Here is a 13962-nt window from a genome sequence, read left to right as displayed (position 1 = left end):
TGCCAGCTGAAGAAAATGATGCCGTCTCAATCTCTAGCTACTGTATGCTTGTTAATGTAGAGACTGTGTAGCCTAGTTAAACTGAGACTATGCAATAATATGCTTATTTAAGTATATTATACTTATAACTTCAATCAGCCTTCAATTGTCCAGTTGCTGGTTGGTTTTCAAACAATGCCATAAACTATCTGGCCTCTGGGCATCCTCGGCCCCTGAGGGCTGGCCCGCTGCCTGTCTGTGATTTCATGGCTTTGATGGACACTGACGCCCCCTGGTGGCGGACTGACCTCAGCTCGGGCCTCCAACACCTCCAGGTCTGCGAGCAGCTGCTCTGACTGGCCCACGGTCATGCCGACGGAGGGGATGGCCTTCTCCTGGACAGTGAGCTGCTCCAGCGTCAGCTCCATCTGACCCACACAGCAGTGACAAGATCCAGACAATGGCTATGTGACAACAGGCTACATACATCACACCAAGCTAGCATGGAACTCACAACAGCAAAACAGAGATAAAAATACAGACAGCAAGATCATTATCAAAGGATCTCAGCCAAGTAAACCTGAGACTGAATAAAACCGTTCAAACAGAATACCATGATGTAACAACATACAGTATGATTCATCTCATGCCTACACAAACGCACATCGTGAAAGCCCTGCTCATATCTCAGGAGCTGAAGGTACTGCTGCAGCTTGAGGTGGTGCTTCTCGAAGAACTCATCAAAGGCCATCTCCATGTCCCGCAGCTGGGCCAGGAGCCTGTGGGAGAGGACAGAACAGGAGGACTTGAGACGACTAATGAGTGCTCAGCAGCTCAGCAGTCTAGACCTGCCTCTACCCCGCTATTCTAAAGACTTCCTCAAACAAGTGCACTTCACACATTTGCAAGCTGATAAGCCTATCATTCTGCCTCAGGGGATCTGCTGGCTCCTTTTGGAAGACATCACTACATAGCTGACTACAGCGTACACTTTTATATGTCTTGAGATTTGAAAGATATAAATTGACTATATTTTCCTGAGGTGATTTCAAATCAAAGAATTTGAAAAAGTCCATAAATTTTACACAAATAACATATTATCAAACAAATCTCAAAGATGTCAAAGCATGGAATACGATATCAAATATTCACTCCAGTTTGGCACAATTGAATTGAAAATAACTAACTCACTATTCTCCCCACTATCAGTACTGTGCAGAAGTCCAGATAAAGCTGGGGTCTCTTTTGGCATCCCTTACCTATGCACCGTGCTCCTGTCCTGGTCAGCCTCTCTCTGCTCTGCAGCATTGCCCTCTGGTGGCTTGGAGGTCTCCAGGTTGACTTGCAACTGACGACCCTCTTTGATGACGGACCTGATCTCATCCTGTTAATTACAATGAACCATTTCACAGTTGTTGATACTACAGTGCTGTTTTCACACAAAAATAGCCACTTGTCCAAACTCATTAGAAGAAGCATACATCATAAAAACACAATGGATTCATAAAAAGAATCTTCCTCTTTTTGATTAGTGAGCCTTACTTTCATCTGGCGGTACTTGTCTGTGTGAGCGGTGAGGAGGTACTCGATAGCGTTAGCCTCATCTGGGAGCTCGATCTCGGCCAGCTCCGTGCCAAAGGCCTGGAGCAGCTGGGCTATCTCCTTCACTGTTACTGCAAAGCTCTCAATTGCCTGCAGAGATTTCCAACCGATACTGAAGTGAGACTACACTATAACAACTTCAGACACTATGCAACTATGAGGTTGAACTTTATTCAACCTATTCATCATCTGTAAGAAAAGGTCAGCCTATTAATACAGAGTATACAATACAATAGAATAAACCTTATTCACATTAAATGCAACACATGCTCTATACAGAACATAGAAAGTCTGAGCTAAAATGTTTTAGCAGTTTCATCAGTATCAGTAGGCCTTACTTTTGCAATTTTAACACAAATTCTGACCATCCACATGAGTTCCAAACACCACAATAGGAGTTGCTAAAATGTATGTTTTTGTACATATTATAGCTCTATAATGTCCCAGGCCCCATCTGCTTTTGTTCAATTAAATAAAATGATAAAAATAAAACAAAAGAATCATGGTTACTTTAGCTGTTTCAATTTTGTTTTGTCTATTTTTGTTTAAGTTTTGGTTTTGTTTGTTTTCTTTTGATCTTTTTGACCTTTTCATTATTTCAATCGTGTTTTATGTTTTTGCTGATTGATTTAGGTTAATAGGAAATAAGGTCATGGGTCATGGGTCACACACACACACACGCACACACTTATTATTGAAGCCTACACTGCACCTGTGAAAGGACGCCTGAGATGCCGGCTCGTGGTTATGCCGGTATGCCATTGAGTTTGAAGTAGCCAAAGACGATTGCGTTACCTTGGCCTCATTTCCCTCTGTTAGTGTGCTGCCAGCGAGGTATGTTGTGCAGTTATTATGCTTTATTTCTTTGATTTATTTGCCCTTCTTACTGCTTTTAACAGTTCGATGGTGGATAAAGATGAATTAGAAGAAACAAAATAAATCAATCAGTAAATGAAGAATTCCTGACTTGCGTGTTTTCTGGAGGGGAGTGATAATTACCGTTCGTAAAACAAACCAGTCACTACGGCAATACTCCAGTTTGCCATCCAACTCAGATGAAAGGTGGTTCTCATCAAGGTAGCGGAGAAGGTCAGTTACGGAACTGAGCGTGATGACCTTAGTGGACAAAAAGACAAAAAGAAAATGAATAGGCTAACTGCCTCTGTCACTGATGGATATGAACTGTCCAAAAGAATGGGATAACCATTATTTATTAGTTTACATAATGTAATGTGTGTGTGTGTGTGTGTGTGTGTGTGTGTGTGTGTATGTGTGTGTGTGTGTGTGTGTGTGTGTGTGTGTGTGTGTGTGTGTGTGTGTGTGTGTGTGTGTTTATTTGTGTGTGGTCATGCAAGTGTATATGTCATTTACATGTAGTATATGTTTCATACTTCAAAAGCCAATTTATGTGAACTGAATTCATATGATTCAACTCATAGTCTTACGGGCATTTTGAGGACGAAGTCATCTTGACTGAAGCGAAAGCCAATGTCAGTGGAAGCACAGGGAGTGGTGCGCTGGAGGAGACTAGTGGGCCTCAGCACCAAGATCAGGTGGAGGTTACCTGGAATGGATGTCTGAGAGAGAGAGAGAGAGAGAGAGAGAGAGAGAGAGAGAGTGTGTGTGTGTGTGTGTGTGTGTGTGACAGACACAATGAGTGGGGGAAAGAGAGACAGACAGACAGACAGACAGAGAGTGATATTAGAAATACTGTATGCTTAAGTATCATACAGAGCCATAAAACAAACAATGCGATTCCTCTTTCAGCACCTCTTTGCATTATTATCTTTGAAAGCATTTTAACCCATGTGTCATGCATATCTACTAACAGTCTAACAGCCCACACAGAACTCTGATACGGAACATTAACTCTACGAACTTTCTGCAGCACCACCAAACGATACACAACAATTCATCAATTCATCTCCTGCATCTTAGCCTTCCTTTTCTGTCAGTGAAACTCTGTGTCCCCAGTCAAAATGTGCCTATACTGTGTGATAGTGACTGGATTCCTCCTGCTGAGGCTGTCTGTCAACATGGACACAGGATCAATGAAGTGCAACAGCAACTCTCTGTTTTTCCTCTCAAACTGTCAGCATAACGATACCCAACTCAGGATCAACGAAGAGAGTTTTAACTGTGCAACAACAGAGAGAAAGATCTATACAGGTTGTCTATGCATCTTGATAAATATTTCATAACCTCTCTGCAGCGAGTAGGCTACCGTAATTTTAACCGATTGCATGCCATTACGGTTGTACAAACCATTCATCTGATGGAATGCAGGGTAGCTGAATCTATCATGGATTAATGGAAAAATTGCGCAAAGTTATTATAAAAGAATCGCTTTTGTCATCCATTAAAAGTAAATGATAACGAACTCAAGCCACCTATGCATACCGTGATATTGCAGGTAGGATAGTGTGTAACCCAAAACAGTCGTGTATCATGCCCGCTGAATGACACACTTTGCTCCCTACTACACCCTGAACGTCATCCACCTGCCCCGAACAAACACTATTTTGGTGCCAATGATACGGTTGAGCAAGAATAGCGAAAAAATACATCTTAAAATGCTAACACCTTCTTCATGCTTATGTCATTTCCAAATTCTGGGACGTCAAACACCACAGCTCCAATTTAGCAAGCGTTACAGCAACCAAATGGCATTGCCCATGCGATCGACAGTCACTGAGTGCTGCAGAATTATGCAGCTCCCCAACCCAAAGAAAACTCTGAGACGCCCTGCCACCTCGGCTGTAGGCTATTAACATCTGCAACTCACCGCAGCCCTTCGGATTCGAGGAAATCCCCGAAGTGGATTGGCTTCCGCCATTATTTCAGAGTTCGGCCTTTCGAGGGGCTGTTTCACCCCTTCCCCTTGCCTCACAACTTCCCTCCCTCCATCAGTTAGTCCGCGGGACAATCCGCGTCAGAGAGCATCCGCAGCGTCGACACTGCAGTGCTTTCAGAAGTGGCGGTAGTGCTGTCTGCAACACCTTCACGGCATCGGATTATCTTCCCATTAGGCAACAGTTCAAAGTGTCTGGTGTTCAGTGGTTAGCTACATTCACGATATATTTAAAACCGCCTCCAGAGCCATCTAGGTCTAGAGGTAGGTAGCCTACCGATAGGCTATAATAGGATGAGGTGAATCGTGAAATAGCCTAAAAAAGTTGCAGGACCTTGGACAGCGGTCAATAGAATGCGACCCCTAGTTTACGTGACTGATCGTTCGGGAGACTTTCAATATAGGTTACACATTGGAAAGAGATTAATAAACGTGACCTTAATATCATCTGAATACTGATTCTTTGTGTTGTAGAGGTTGTAGATGTTGTCATTTTAAAGTACAATATGGTAAGTTTAGCTCGGGCTATAAGTATTGAGTAGGCTAACGGGCAGGACAGGTATACTAAGCTAGCACATTCTTGTGCACTACCTCAGCATAAGTCTTACCCTAGCCTACTTTACAAAAATACCAAATATGTTCCTGTAGAATTCAATGCAACAGAAGTAACTATAATAATTGTTCATTTTCCAGGAATCTAATGGGTTCATTTTGATGTTCAATCAAATGCAATTCAGTGAACCTATTGAGTATCCTACAACTGAACATCTGCTGCCGATTGAACACTGGTTTTATGTTGTTTAGGGGTGTATTATGCAGGCTTACGAAACGTTTTACTAGATGGTTAACAGTGAATAACCAAACTCTCGACCCATAAATGAAAGTGCAGTTTCCATAAAAGAATAATGAACCTGGTTAGGCTATTTCTGTCTTTACTTTAAATTAGTCGGCTAATACTTATAGAACACTCTTCCCAGATTTTCTGGCTAATATAGGATATACCGTTAGAAATGTGCAGCTGAAGTGGGCGTTCACGGTCCGAGTTAGGTAATAACACTACATTACCCATAGTGCTACACTAGTTGTTTTCATTTCCGTGATTTTGTGGCTGGTGTGCTTGAATGAGACAGGCGTATTTTTGCTGTGAGTAAAACAGAATGTTTCGGGTGCAAATATGACTAGACTGACATTTAGGCTTATGCAAATGCATGCAATAGTTCAACTTTGCTATGACATACATGTAATCATTTTAGACCAAAACGACTCGACGCCATGGATGTAATAGGCTTTCTCTCTGACACTTCAAGTGATTAAGACTGGGGAAATGTGCTTCATTTAGTCATTCAGAATCTGTTTATGCGTTCCCCTTGTTTAATAATAGTAATTTTAAAAGCTATCCCGGTTTCAGAATACCACAATCAGCACAAGCACATTGCGGCGCACAGGCATTTGCCTTTATTTGCAAAGACCACATGACAGACCGGAAAGAAAACATAGGTGCCTTTGTCCACCTCTGAATGGTGCCGCGTTCTTTTGCTTAATTCTATGACTAGATGCAGAGGTAGAACTATTTTTTCTGATTCAAACAACTAGTGCTGCTATACCGTTTTGTCTTATGTAAAATATGCCACAGTACAGTCATCTGACATATTTCGTCTCTTGGATAAAGTTCTCCTCTTACTAAAATACCAGAGGTCTATAACTTTTGTTACATAGGTACATTTTCTGCGAGGTTGTGGAACACATTGACGGACCAATGGGCCACAGCGCATCGGTGCACAAATCTTGGAAGGGAGATCCTCCGGCGAAAACAACCGTTTTTAAACAGGGTGAACCAGTGGGAATAACATACAGAATCCCAGCTCTTATTTACATCAAGGAAAAACAGACGTTTCTGGCCTTTGCAGAGAAACGCACTTCCTTTTCTGATCATGATGCAGAGCTTCTTGTTATGAAAAGAGGTACATTGGAGGGCACAATTATTGAGGTAATTTGACGTCTATTTGCTTTAATAGTGCCCCAAGTTCTTCCCTGCATGGCTCATCAATAATTCTTTCTTTATTTCTGTCAGTGGTCACCGTCGATTCAGGAGCTACAGAAAGCATGTCTGCCAAAGCACCGGACCATGAACCCTTGTCCTGTCTTTGAGAAGAACACTCAGACTCTGTTTCTGTTTTTCATCTGTGTCTTGGGGAAAACTACAGAGCACCATCAGATATATACGGGCAAGAACAGAGCTCGCCTCTGTTATGTCACTAGCTCTGATTATGGCCAGAGTTGGAGTGAGGTGAAAGACTTGACAGAGAGCGTGATAGGACAGAGCATTCGGAAATGGGCAACCTTCGCAGTAGGACCAGGGCATGGCATTCAAATGAAGAGCGGAAGGCTTATCATTCCAGCATACGTGTTTTACATTCACCACAGATGTTTCTGTTATCCCTTGGCATGCTCAGTCAAGCCTCATGCATTAGCCTTCTACAGTGATGACTGTGGGAAGACCTGGCAGGTAGGAACAAGGATGCAGATGAAGTCATGTGAGTGTGAAATGGCTGAAGTTACAGACCACGAAGGTAAAAGTTATTTGTATTGCAACGCTCGTAATGCTTCTCACAGCCATGGCCGCAGAATAGAGGCTATAAGCGAAGATAACGGAGCAGACTTTGCCCCGGCTCACCTTGCACAAGAGCTAGTGGAGCAGCCCCATGGGTGTCAAGGTAGTGTAGTTGCCTTTAAAGTGCCAAAACACATGTCGGAGGTGAGCGAAGACGCAACATGGCTGCTGTACACTCACCCGACTGATAAGAGGAAAAGACTGGATCTTGGTGTGTTCTTGAACCGCTCTCCGCTGCATGCGTCTCGGTGGGAGGCCCTCTGGAAGCTTCACCAGGGCCCGAGTGGCTACTCAGATCTGACCTACTGCGAGGACAAAGATGTGTTTGTCTGTCTCATGGAATGTGGCGAGAAGAGTGAACTTGAGGAGATTGCTTCTGTGCAGTTTGATCTCAGAAATATATTGGATGCATGAAAATATCATATTTTAAACTGATATTTAGTCATCCCTTTAAGAATGACTGAGGTTGAAAAACAATCACCCTTAAATATGTTGTTGATGTTATATTCACACAGATTTCAGGTAATTAACTATGAAGTAATGTTAAACATTCACTTTTTTTAAGGTCAAATCCATGTTATGTGTACTGTTAACTTACACATTTTTATCGTTCACACACATTCATTGAAGATGAAACGTAAATATTTACGTATTTATTTGGAAACACACTTCTCTTGCATTCCTGCACATTGCATGGTAGCCCACAAGTCTGAAGGGGTGGTTTGCTGCTCATTCACTTATGAAAGAATTTGATTAGACAAATCATTAACATATTGTCCAAATGTTGAATAACACTGCTTTTGAATGTCACTGCTGTCTTGATGAACTGTAAATAAAGAATAATAAATGTGAACATGTGGTCAAAAATCTCCAGACACACTCAGTGTGAGAAAACACTGCATGTTTATTCACAATAGACAGGTTACCAAGCAACAGTACATGCAAGTGCCAATAGCCAAGTTCTCTAGGGCAATGCCCCATATACATGTTAGTTACATTGTAGTAATACAATTCATGTAAGTCCTTACATACAATGGTATTTTTCAAAACTCCTCATACATGCAGAAATATAACAATACATGGATACTTATTGGACATAGCATGTGATCCAGACGCCATGACCAAGTCATGTGCCTACTCCAATTAGGCCTAAGTAAGACAATAGGTCAATACAATACTGTAGCCTACATCTTTAGGCATTTTCTTGTCGGAGTATGCTCCCTGCAGGATATTCCTAATATTACAGCCTCAGGCAGAATACCCTTAACTCGATAAAAGGGGTCACATGACCTTTATTAGAAAGTCGTGCAAAGCAAGGTTGATGCATGGAAAACCATACAGTAACAAATGAAATTGTAATGTTAATTAGCCCTAGGTAATAAATGTGGATTAGTATTCACTTCTATTGCAATAGTGAGCAAGGTCCATAGAATTCACATGAGGAAGTCAACCCTTCATGAGTGTCCTGAGCCTGAACTTCCTCCAGAGGGTGTTGGTGTTTCTCACACTCCCAGCTTCTGCTCCCCGGACCTGTTCCGTAGACTCACATTGTTTCTAAACCTCTATAGGCCTACTATACCACAATAGCCTATATTGGTTCATTTGAGGAATATAAGCATGCCCCCCCCCCCCCCCCCCACACACACACACACACAAACAAGCTTGATTCTTTCTAATGTTTTGTTTGTTTGTTTGTTTGTTTGCTTTTTACTTATTTATATCCCCATATTGTAGGCATATCTGATTGTTGTTTTTTGCATTTCCCGTCATCTTTTATTACAAGCCTGCTAGAATAATGACCAGCAAAACAAATAAATAAGTAATAAACTACGTTTCCCAGAGATGTGTATTATTTCCCACAATTCTTTGGAACAGGAAGCACGTTTGTTTTGGTTTGGCGGACTTACGGACCCACAGGAACGGAACGGCTATGAAGCGGTATGCAATAAATGTCTTTTACGTGACAAACTAGTTATTTGTAGAGATGATTTATTGTCAACGCTAGGATTTTAGTTAAGTTTACATTGTGAACGCCCTATTAGTGGTCGCGTTAAGCTAATTTTAGCCTACAGTAGGCCAATGTCCTGTTGGAAGTTTAGGCAGGCAGCTGGTCTTATAAAATGATTTGAGATTCATTCTGGCCTAAGCAAAATTCATATCATGCTTGGTAGAGAGGATATTCTTCATTATATTTGACGTTGCTGTCTGAAGGGTGACTCGGCGCGAATGCGATGATGTCCCTGTACCCGAGGAGCAGGAGACTGAGGGACAGAGGCAGCTCCACAGCCTTCTCCTTCAACAGCTCGACACTGGGGTCGACATCGATCGGTAGGTTGAGCACACCGCATTGTAATAAAATGTGTCAGGATTGATAGCTATTTTATTACATGGTTTGCTGTTGTTGTGATGAATAAGTGTGTTTTGGCATCACTCAGCTGCTTTGCGAAGAAGCAATGCTTTGCTCCCGCCACTTTCTACAAACCCTTTGGGGAGCAGGCTGCAGGTGTGAAGAGCCTGTCGCAGTTCCAAGACCTGCAAGACAGAGAGACGGAGATGGCCAGTCTGAGAGAGCTAGGGCTGAATGATGCTGAGGTTCAGCTATGGAAGAACAGGGATAAAAACGAGGCATCTGAGAAGGTATCACATGGTGGACTAGGTCAAGTTTGATATTAAAATTGAGTTAGGCTATGTGCAGTGTTGATTAAAAATGTATATCCATGCACAGTGTGTGAATGCTTTCCAAGTTGTGCTTTGTTTGATCCAGGCCCGAGGGGTGTGTGTGGATCCTGCAGCAAGGCGTGAGCGGCTACGAGTCATCCAAGAGAAGATTGACGCTCGCGACCGGCTCCTGTCCCGCCCACAGCGTCTGTCTGCCAGTCGGCCACTCTCACGGAGAGAGATGGAGATTGAGCGGGCGCTGTTCCAAGGCACCGATCGACAGGGATTCCTTACGGCCCTCTACCATCAAGGTTTTATGCCGTCGCTAGATCTTAGAAATGCCTTTTTTATGCACACACCCATACTTTCCCCATATCTTTTGATTTTCCATAACCCACTGACCCACTGACTCCACTGACTCCTTGACTTTCCCCTGTGTGTAAAATCAAGTGTTTACACTACAACATATAACAGAATTATGAGTTCTTAACATTTGCACTGTTGTCCTTTTAGCACCTTATTTTACCAAGTCCAACAATTAGTTGCATGATTCAGAATTGCTCAGAAATGTTACACATCATTTGCATTCTCAGAATAACTGATGTTCTCTTCTGCCACAGAGGAAGAGCCTAGTTCAGACCAGCCAGGGTCTTCAGGAGCAGACACCATGCACATACTTTATAAGGACTTCCTAAAGGAGGCAGAAAAAGAAGAGCCTGCCCAATCAGCGAGTCACAAAAGCACAAAGGAAAACTCCTGGCAGGTCTCACCCAGCGGCCCCTCTCAGTCTTGCCACAACAGCAGCCAACCATGTGCATCTTTTGACAAAAGAGACCAGTCAAAGAGACCTTCACACAGCAAACAAGAGTTTAATTATTTGATCAATTTGATGGATAGATGTGCAGACCAGTCATCATCAATCCTGGACAGTCCAGCCTGCCTGCCACAGACTCAGGTTAATCAAAAGACGATTCAGCTTTCAGCTTCCAACAAAAAAATGGATGTGAGCCAGTCAATTGGTGCTTTGATTTCACCAACAAGTGCTGGGTCACAGCTAAAAGGGCCAGTGACAGTCACTGGCCAAGTGGAGCTGGTCCCTGAGGAGGACATCCTGCAAAACAAGGAGACAGCGGAGAGCATCAGAGGCATTCCTCGCTTTCAGAACTACCAGCCAGGAGAGCCGTCTAATGTCAGTAGAAACCATTCCAAATATTTGCACCTTGTTACTGAGCTTTTGAAATATGGTATTCATATTATCTGTATCTGATATTCTGATATCTGTTTAGGGCCGTTCACACCAAGAGCGATATCTAGTTTAGTTTAGTTTAGTTTAAGACAGGGACAACGCACAATAGAACATAACCTTGTACAAGAAAATATGTCTTGTACCAGGTTTTAGCAAATTGCTATTTCTACCTGTAGTGCCTGGGCAGGTTGATGGAGTAGTACTTAAAAACAAATATATAAAACAAATAAATAGAGACATGGAGGCAGATTTAGCAGACTGCCCCCCCCATCTCACACACACTCACACGATTCATGTGACAATAGCCAACGCTTTGTAAGACGTGAGAAGGCATGAGGACATTTACATAAAATAATGTCAGTTGGTAAAGTGTTCCATTGAGTCATGGCAATGCATGAAAACGAAGACCTTCCAAATACAGTTTTTGTGTTGGGGTATGCTACACTCTCCTCTTGTAACAGATCTTTCTGCTCTTGTTAACCTCCCAGAGAAGAGTGTCATATATTTGTTCAAAGGGGGAGCTGCAGCATTATGAATAATTTAAAAAAAAGTATACAGACATTTGAGTGCATAATCAGGTTATCAAAGTTTAAAATTTCATCTTTATTGAGTATATGTCAGGGATGGTGGCGACATGGCTTTTTGTCATGGATTTTAAGGGCACCTTTTGTATACTGATTCAAGTGGCTTTAGAACTGCTTTGTTTGATTGAGACCAGCTGGTAATACAGTAAAGAAAGTGTGACAGAATCATAGATACAAGCAGGAAGCCTCAATTGTGAGTGAGTTCCTTATGCACCTAAAGTTAGCTACAGTATATGGAATTTCAAAGTATTTCTCAGTTTTTTCACATGATGTTTAAAGGTAGAGTTGGGTCAAGGGTAACACCCAAATACTTGAATTGAGCAACATTGTTAATAGTTAGCCCATTTACTGAGACACTTTCATCTAAGTTTAGGATCAGACAAAAGTTATCTATCTGTAATGATAACAGAAAGTGTCCCCAAAAATATTGTTCCTATGGCGTTAACATTATAGTCTATGTGTGGATGTTGTCATTCATGTTAGCAGTGATATTGATATTTTTTGCCGTTATTGTTACAGCTATCATTCTTTGTGTGAATGACCCTTTACTTCAATCCACTGGAGTTGTTGCTTGGACCCTTTGTGTTGTTGATCTTTACTGGTTCCTATAGGTGCTGTGTGTGAAGAACCTTAGTCCACGAGCGACTGTTGCACAGCTTGTGGCGCTTTTCTCTCGTTTCCAGCACTCTGATCGGCCCCCCATCCTCTACCGCCTCCTCACTGGAAGGCTCAAAGGACAGGCCTTCATCACATTTTCAGGTGGGGACAATTCTCATGTCCAGCACTCATGTATCGATATTGGGGTGGGAATCCAGTGAATGAATGAAGATGTCAGCTGGCAATTGTGAAGCTGTCGCAGCTTTATAAAAAGTTGATTTGAATGTGTATGTGTGTATAAAAACAAGGATATTTCTATATTTGACCGAGTTGACTTTCCATTTTCATGTTGTTTTGTATCATTGTTTTAGATAAGGAGAGTGCACAAGCGGCTCTGGGACTCTTGCATGGCTACCGGCTTCTGGACAAGCCACTAGTGATTGAGTTTGGCAGAGAAAAAAAAGACTGCAAGGAGGACAAGAAAGAAGTTGTCAAACCAGATCCAACAACATGACTGGTAGCAGAGATATTGAACTGAAACAAGACAACAAACACAGGTTCTGTGTTCCATGTACACGACGTGTATTGTCATAAAATATATAGAATTTATATATTTTTAAAAGGCAATGGTGTAATTTGTCTGTATATTGACATTCAGTCATGCACAGAGTGCCCAAGATCATACTGTTATGTTATCTTATATTAAAGGGATATTCCACCATTTTTGTAAATAAGCTCCATGGGTGCAGCGATATCACACACTACTACTACATGTACTTGTTGCCTATGGGGACTTTTTTCAGATATCACTGCGCCCACCGTACGTTTGCAACTTCCCTTGATTATTACGCCAGATGAGAGTGTAGTTCCATGTCAAATCAGCCTAGAAAAACGCCAGGTTTCGCTTTCAGTTGATCTTACTTTGAACTTTCTATCCTGAGAGGAGAAATGTTTTAAATGGGAAAATGATTGGAAATCTTAGTCACTTTTAAGCATGATGCTAGCAGGCGAGAAGCTAATGGTCTATCTGATTCAATGATCTATGCTAGGCTGAAGCTAAAAGTTGTATCGCCAGACTCACAGAATGGCTAGATGAATGGGGAAAAGGTAAATATCGATTGTTTTGCTTGAGGGGAGGTGGAAAATGAGTTTATTTCCAAAAATGACGGAATATCCCTTTAACAAGAGAGAAAGATGACATAATCCAGCTCCCATTATTACCACAAGAGAGCAGGCTGTGTCACAGCAGACTCATCTAGTGTCAGTAAGGATTTCAAAGATGATGACTTTAAGGTATAAAATATTAGTTTTAAACAATGATTATGGTTAGCAACAGATTGTTGGTGTTTGTGTTATGTAAAACAGTTCAACGTGAACTGTATGGTCAAATATATATGACATGTATTACATTTTGCATGCTAAACAGCTCGGGTTGGTCCAGCCTCTCATAATACCACTTTGTGCAATACTGACCACTTTGTAGGAGACAATAATGAGTCTGTGGGGGAAAAAAGGAAGTGAAGTAAGGCCATTAGCACACACAATTATTCCTAACTACAGTTTTAGAGTGTTGGGTTACAAATACATCCCAAATAATCTGAGCAATTCTGTAGATACAGTGCCTATAGAAAGTCATCATACCCTTTTGAAATAGTTACTTTTTTGTCTTACAGCTTGAAATCAAAACCCATTTTAAAAACAATCTTTTCCAGTTTTATTTACAAATTTAGCTGTACAACATCAAAATGATGAAAAAAGAGTCAACCGTTCTGAAATTTTTCTATAGGATTTAAGTCAGGGCTCTGACTTTGCCACTCAAGGATATTCACCATCC

General features: G+C 41.7%; 3 protein-coding genes across 3 annotated transcripts in view; 2 read left to right on the top strand and 1 right to left on the bottom strand.

Moving 5' to 3' along the window:
• LOC134080676 (proto-oncogene DBL) overlaps positions 1–4594 on the bottom strand; it is a 16661-nt gene extending 12067 nt beyond the window's left edge. Inside the window, exons 1-7 of the mRNA XM_062537236.1 lie at positions 4367–4594; positions 3027–3158; positions 2581–2697; positions 1522–1671; positions 1239–1363; positions 644–758; positions 288–407 (exon numbers count right to left, since the gene is read on the bottom strand). Of these exons, the coding sequence (XP_062393220.1) occupies positions 288–407; positions 644–758; positions 1239–1363; positions 1522–1671; positions 2581–2697; positions 3027–3158; positions 4367–4417 (810 nt within the window). The 5' untranslated portion in view covers positions 4418–4594. The remainder of the gene's footprint in view (positions 1–287; positions 408–643; positions 759–1238; positions 1364–1521; positions 1672–2580; positions 2698–3026; positions 3159–4366) is intronic.
• Positions 4595–5542: 948 nt separating this feature from the next.
• Positions 5543–7896, top strand: LOC134080674 (sialidase-3-like). Its single transcript, XM_062537233.1, has 3 exons — positions 5543–5575; positions 6149–6419; positions 6504–7896. The coding sequence occupies exons 2-3, from the start codon at positions 6189–6191 to the stop codon at positions 7455–7457; spliced, it is 1185 nt and encodes a 394-aa protein (XP_062393217.1). The 5' UTR covers positions 5543–5575; positions 6149–6188; the 3' UTR covers positions 7458–7896.
• Positions 7897–8908: 1012 nt separating this feature from the next.
• On the top strand, positions 8909–12737 carry rbm41 (RNA binding motif protein 41). Its single transcript, XM_062537232.1, has 7 exons — positions 8909–8981; positions 9255–9371; positions 9479–9680; positions 9808–10012; positions 10322–10890; positions 12143–12290; positions 12500–12737. The coding sequence occupies exons 1-7, from the start codon at positions 8974–8976 to the stop codon at positions 12640–12642; spliced, it is 1392 nt and encodes a 463-aa protein (XP_062393216.1). The 5' UTR covers positions 8909–8973; the 3' UTR covers positions 12643–12737.
• The last annotated feature ends 1225 nt before the right edge of the window (positions 12738–13962 follow it).

Source organism: Sardina pilchardus, chromosome 5 (genome assembly GCF_963854185.1).
Source record: "Sardina pilchardus chromosome 5, fSarPil1.1, whole genome shotgun sequence".
Classification (NCBI taxonomy): Eukaryota; Metazoa; Chordata; class Actinopteri; order Clupeiformes; family Clupeidae; genus Sardina; species Sardina pilchardus.
The sequence above is the reverse complement of the archived record's forward strand: the minus strand, read 5'-3'. Positions and strand labels throughout refer to the sequence as shown.

What these genes read in the sequence shown, in the direction of transcription:
- LOC134080674 (XM_062537233.1), top strand. Translation starts at nt 6,189, where the DNA reads ATGGGCCACAGCGCATCGGTGCACAAATCTTGGAAGGGAGATCCTCCG. An exon ending in TGGAGGGCACAATTATTGAG is followed by an intron (nt 6,420 to 6,503) that starts GTAATTTGACGT and finishes TATTTCTGTCAG; the next exon opens with TGGTCACCGTCGATTCAGGA.
- rbm41 (XM_062537232.1), top strand. An exon ending in ACTGGGGTCGACATCGATCG is followed by an intron (nt 9,372 to 9,478) that starts GTAGGTTGAGCA and finishes GGCATCACTCAG; the next exon opens with CTGCTTTGCGAAGAAGCAAT. An exon ending in AGCCAGGAGAGCCGTCTAAT is followed by an intron (nt 10,891 to 12,142) that starts GTCAGTAGAAAC and finishes TGGTTCCTATAG; the next exon opens with GTGCTGTGTGTGAAGAACCT.